Source organism: Drosophila suzukii, chromosome 2R (assembly GCF_043229965.1).
Source record: "Drosophila suzukii chromosome 2R, CBGP_Dsuzu_IsoJpt1.0, whole genome shotgun sequence".
Lineage (NCBI taxonomy): Eukaryota > Metazoa > Arthropoda > Insecta > Diptera > Drosophilidae > Drosophila > Drosophila suzukii.
In genome coordinates this window covers 13342252-13348251 of record NC_092081.1, presented here as the reverse complement: position 1 = coordinate 13348251, position 6000 = coordinate 13342252, and the positions used below count along the sequence as shown (strand labels likewise).

Below are 6000 nucleotides of genomic sequence, written 5' to 3'. Positions count from 1 at the left end.
AGGGATTTTCTTTAGTTACTTTAACATTTTTTTCGTTTTGAATTACATTATTTATTTTTGGTTTAGTTTGTTTGTCGTTTTTTATCAATTAAACATTACATAGTTTACAATTGGTTGGAGTTGATTCCATTTTTCTTGCTGTTGTGTGAGAAAGTCCTAATGCTTCATCGTAACAATAATAACAATTCAAATTTTTTATGTATTATTTTGCTTGTTTTGTTGTTGCCACGCAAACGCATGTAATGTTATGTAAAGTGCATCAAGTGTTCATTCGGTGTGGCTTTTGAACGAGGCCATATCGTACATAGGCTGTCTTTACTAATTAGCTGAATTTGATATACGGTGAATTCAGTAAATCTATGCAAATGGCTCGTAGAAAAGTTACATGCGTTTGCGCCTAATTGAATTAATGGTAGAGTTGTTGGTTTTCTTTGCTTGATTCCTTTTCTTTTTTTGTTGTTGTTTGAAGTTGATTTAGCAATCAATTTGTTTGAAATTCTTCAGTTGTTTGTCGCAGCTTTCGCCGCCCGCCAGTCATATTTTTATCGAATGTGTAAGCCCTCATCAGAATTGTCGATCTGTTGCTGTTCTTGTTGTTGAAGTTGAAGCTGCAACTGTTGCAGTTGCAGTTGCAGTTGCTGCTGTAGTTACAGTTGATGCCTGCTTCTGTAGTTGTTGTCTTTTGGCTGTTGTCTACGACCAATTCCCCTCCTTCAGTATAGTTTTGTATTGTGTTCTAGTTAAGCCGGTTGTTGTTTGCTTGCTTACACAATCGTAATCAAATCTCAATTGTAGATGTCCACCTTGGTATCGACCTCGTTCTCCTTTTCGATCATGCCCTCGCTGGTCGCATTGTTCCAGGCCCCATTCATGCTCTTGGACGAGGAAAAGCACAGCTTCATGATGAATGGGAACTTGGTGCCTGTTTGCGGAGAAAGGGGAGAGAGTACGCATAAAAGATGTATAAGATGATGTAGTGCCTTGACGAAAACAATGGTTATATATTCACAAACATATATATTATAATCATTAAGTTATGGTGTAGTATAGTGTATAAGTGTTGTATATTCTTGAATTTAGTTTTTATTGATTTTGCAAGCGCAATCTTTGATTGTGCGAAGGTATTGGAGGGGGTGGGGGGGTTAGTTTCTATGGGTTGGGTTAGAAATGAATAGAGCCCACTTTTGCCCACCAATGCATTGGAATTAAAGACCGCTGGCTGAATAGAAGTAATACTACTGCCCGTATAAACGAGCAATCAAAAACCCTCAAATGCTAGAAAACAGCATTGTGGTACACCAATGCCTATGCATATCCGATGGAGGGTGAAAAGAGCCATATATTTGCTTTCAGCATAATTCTGCATTCGGCATGCACTTGCTTTTGCATTTGCATTTCCATTTGCGCCGGGGCCAAGGGTCATGCATCCGTGTGCGATTGTGTTTGCTTTCCTTACACTTTTAATTACTATTTACCATGCACTCGAGCAGCCCACCGAGCAGCATCACAAATGCGCCATCGACAAATAATCAAATCGAGGATATCGACAATTTATGCATGAGCATTGAACACAGTTCTGTTGGTGGCCACTTTCCTAATCGATTTCAGCCCTTTTCCCCTCTCTTTAAAGGTGTACTATTTTTGTGCCAACATTTCGAAGCAAAATGCAATGCTAAACATTCTAGATGTCAAATGAATATTGGCCATGTAAACAAGCTCATAAAACCCTAGGAATTTGTGGAATGGTAATTTGTTCTGGGGTCGACCTGCTGGTGGTGAAATATTTATGCGAAAAGTTTATATCGGTCGTCAGGCCATTTGTAACCGAGCCGCGAGTGCCGAGACTAATTGTTGGCAAAACGCTGCAAGCGGTGGGTGTTGAGCCCGGAACCCCTTTTATGAATAACTGCAAACTGAAATTGTTTATCTTAATTACCAAATTAAAATTTTCATCGCAGCCAGCGCGACGTTACTAAAAAGTTTGTTGGCCCAAAAACAACCAACTGAAGAAACATGAAAGGTTAAAGTTCGCATTGGGGGAAAAGTAGGCGATGGTGGTAGATGGTTTTTTGGTGGGTATTGTGGTGGATGGGCGGGGTGTGATTTTGATGTGCGGTTGCTGCTGTACAACACCAAAAGTCCAAAGGCCATGCAGAATAGCTGCCGAAACTTTTGACTGTCGTTCAGCCAGGAGTTTTTTGGGTAGGTCTCTCGAGTGGTACAAAGTTATGATGCCTACTTATTGGGGCGTGTTCTTGGAGGTTTTGATGAGAAAGAGAGAGAGAGTGAGAATTTTGTGTTTTCGGGAGGGTGGCCACATATAGATTTGACTTTCTTTTGAATAACACTTAAACACAACACTATCTCACCTTTACCCTCAATAGGCAGATGGTTGCACTTCATGATGGCCAGCACTGCCTGCGAGATATTGGGGAACTCGATCAGTCCCGACGACGAGCGCTCGGTCTTCAAGGGGAACAGGCGCACCGATGTGGCGGGCACATCCTTGATATTAAAGATTCCAATCAGCTGGTCCTCGGTCAGACCGGGCGGTGTGTTGAAAAAGTGCAAAATCTAAAAGGAAATACCAAGTTAGATATCAAATTTTATGGGAAAATGTTTATTTAACCCACCTTGCTCGGTGGTTGAATGCGATTCTTGCTGGCCTGGGCCGGCGATAGGAAACGATTGTTCTTGGAGCCTGTGTACTCCTTGAAGCTGGGTGTATGATCGGGCAGCAAGAACGGGTTGATCACCTCGGATAGGAAGTTCTGCTTGGAGAAAGCGATCTGTATTTTGCCACCAGTGCCCACGGGAATGTTGTTCAAGTGCTGTACGCAGCGCTCAACGGCCACCGAGTCGCCCATTTGCACCATGGCGGTGCCCTCTTTGGTCTTCAAGAACTTGATCTGCAAGAGAGGAAAGGTCATAGGTTAGTCTTGTTAATTTGTCACAATGGGTTAGGCCACACAGGGCTGGTGTTTCGCCTGCAGTCTAAATTAAATTATCTGCTCCAACTGCCCGGCACTATGGTTAAAGACCTCCACCCCCTGAATGCCCACCGCATATGTTCCCCTGCTTAAGGACGCCCCTGGCTGATTGAATTCTCTTGTCGCTGTCATCTCTCGCACTTAACCCAATCTGTCACATGGGAGGTGCACAGAGCAGAGTCCTACATTCTCATTGAATTCAATTTAAAATTTCCTTCAAACGCAATTATATAACAGAATGGCGTCCTTAATTCTCCATTCATTGTGTGTGTTGTGTGTGTGTTTCTGCCGTGTGAGTATACCCATACGACCAGGCACTCCCACAATGGTTATGGCCAGGACCCTCCTCCCTTCTTATTGGGTCATCAAAGTCAGTCGTGTACGTGCCCAATAGCCAAAAATAGCCGAAAATATTATCATTGCTTGTGATTTTCACTTGACAAATATTCGATATGTCATTTGACACTGCCTTGTATTATTATGGGTATAGAAAATAGATAGTGCTGAAATGGCCAAAAAGTTGCAACTGAGTTTAATTGGATTGGAACAGATAAGGAAAAGAAAAAATATTTTATTTAAGATTTTTGATCGATCTACTTTCCATTTTAGTCATAACTAAACTTCAATATTCCAAGAAAAAAATCTGGAAATCCTTCACACCTCGCTAAAAGCCATTTGTTGCGTTATGAAAGCAATTGACCATAATAATTTCCCAAGCAATAATTACAAAACGAGCCCAGAGAAAGTGAAAATCAATGGAAATGCTGGCTCGGCTTGGATAATTCCTTCGTTCATTCACTCGCTCGCTCGTTTGGTTGACTGGCTGCATTGGCAAATCAATTTGCTGGCCGCCGCCAGGCATTGAACTCGGTCGAAAGGGGGAGCTGGTTTTGGCCAGAGTCGAAACGAGTTTTCGCAATCGACTCGGTTGGCCAGCGAAATAGAGAAGCGGACCCAGCACCTGTCCAAATTGGACGACGGGCGCGCTGCAATTTTGTTTTCCAAATGCCTTAATTTGGCGTATTGATGTCAGCTTTTTTTTTCTTTGCACGCAGCGAGCTTGGCATTTAGTAAATTTTATGCCAATTTGATTTATTTTCCACTCGATTTGTGTGTGTGTGTATGACTGCAGTTTGGGGTCGACCGAATTTAATTATGACTGCAGGCACTTGGCCGGGCTAATTGCCATTTGGAGGCCATTTTAAACCAGTGTAAAAACGACAAGAAGTCCTAAAAATCAATAAACTTTTCCGCGGCTTTGCTGCGCAAATTATAAGCTCATTTGATAAATTATTCAATTATTAAATATCACCCATGTATGTCCTTTGCCAACCCAATTATATTATAATGAACTGCAAACATTTCAGAATAAACAAAGGCAACTGCAAGTGGAGAGTGGGGATTGCGGTACGTTTGCAAATGGGGCAAACAATTTGCTTATAATTAAACCAATCCCCCGACACATCCGCATGCAACTACCATGCCATGGAGTGTATCTAAAGTGGGCCGCAATCAAAACGAATACGCCTGAATGGAGTGTAGAAATGGTATGGGAAAGTGTGGGATCTAGTGGGGATGGGTGGTATGGCTGGCAGAAAAGTAAATAAAAACTAAATGGGGCTTATCGAATACGAATACGAAACCGAACCGAAACGAAATCATAAAAATAAAACAATGTATAAAAATAAATATAGACCATAAATCAGTCAAGCAGAAAGCGTACAGATAGCCCCCCTACTTCACTCTGCTGGATTCCCCAGAAACAAAAGGATAATGAAATCCCAAACATGCAAACATAGGTTATGTATATAATATAGATATATTATATACATGTACGAAATAGAACCGCCTGCCAGCAGGACTCTCTGGCCAAATCAAAGAGCGCTTCATGGCTGGATGGTCACTGCTGGATGGTCAACAGCCGCAGCCGCAGCAGCGCCAAACATTCGGTGCGTGTCTAATGAGCTGTGCTGTACTTCATCCCCCTGGCTGCCATTTTCCACCCCATGACCCCTGGTGCGCCGCCACTGCGTTAATTAAAATGCGACCCCCCCGCGCCCCCGAGATCGCTTTGTTGTGCAATGTGGCATGGTGTCTGCTCTGCCATTTGATTTAATTGCTCACGCGCAGCTCGAGAGCAGCATCGGCTGACCTATGACCCCCACCCTTAAAACCAGTCCTTCAAACTTGGATACACAATGGGGTCCACATTGTATCCAAATGTTTTTTTAATGCGTATTTAATTGAGTGCGTGTATTTGGTTGGCCCTTTAAAGACATTTGACTTTTCCCCGGAAAACCTTTGCCCTGTCAGCACAGCTTGTCGCTAGAAGTCCCTTGGGTCAACTACTACCCACTTTCCCTTCTCATTTTTGTCATGCCATTTAACCTGAAAATCAATTTGTTGATGACTTCATCGCCCGGTCCCAGAAATAATTAACCAGATTGCTTCGTTGGTGCGGAAGGAAACTGCTTGGCAATATTTTCTTTGGGTGCGGGGAAAGTGGAAATTACAAATCGCAAAATGCAAACACAATTCAGGGCAGTTCCCCTGGGTCCCCCCTCCCCCTCACATATTTGACAGCTTTACCAGTCAATATCGACAGATGAAACTTTGAGCAACACATTTTTCGGCAGGTTAATCAAATTCCTTACAGCAGAATGTTTATGCCAAACCCTATTAGGATCGGCTTATTGAAATCTAATACGATGTATTTCCGTTTTTTCGCATCCATAGGATAAGGGCATCCGGGTTTCGTTTATCCATAATTTAGGGATGACACGATCCCAAATGCCTTCCTCCCTGGGAATCCCATTAACACCCACATATGGTGTGGGGGGTGAAAAGCAGAGGCGTGGGGCTTCAAGGAAACTCAGGCGGCAACGGCACTTTGATTGAGTGGCCATCAATTTCTCATTCGCAATTCAAACATGTCGGCCCATAAACTCGCAGATACATCCAAACAGACCCCGTCGATACACACACACACATGCCCATCGACTTTATAATG

General features: G+C 42.9%; 1 protein-coding gene across 28 annotated transcripts in view; it reads right to left on the bottom strand.

The window, feature by feature from the left end:
* sm (heterogeneous nuclear ribonucleoprotein L) overlaps nt 1-6000 on the bottom strand; it is a 109366-nt gene continuing 103366 nt past the window's right edge. For 26 of the 28 annotated variants that reach the window (XM_065863393.2, XM_070995188.1, XM_036813233.3 and 23 more), the window contains 3 exons: nt 2634-2909; nt 2370-2574; nt 1-922 (listed from right to left, as the gene is read on the bottom strand). In XM_065863393.2, coding sequence (XP_065719465.2) covers nt 786-922; nt 2370-2574; nt 2634-2909 — 618 coding nt within the window. In that variant the 3' untranslated portion in view covers nt 1-785. The remainder of the gene's footprint in view (nt 923-2369; nt 2575-2633; nt 2910-6000) is intronic. The other 2 variants (XM_017073319.4, XM_065863399.2) reach the window with 1 other exon arrangement.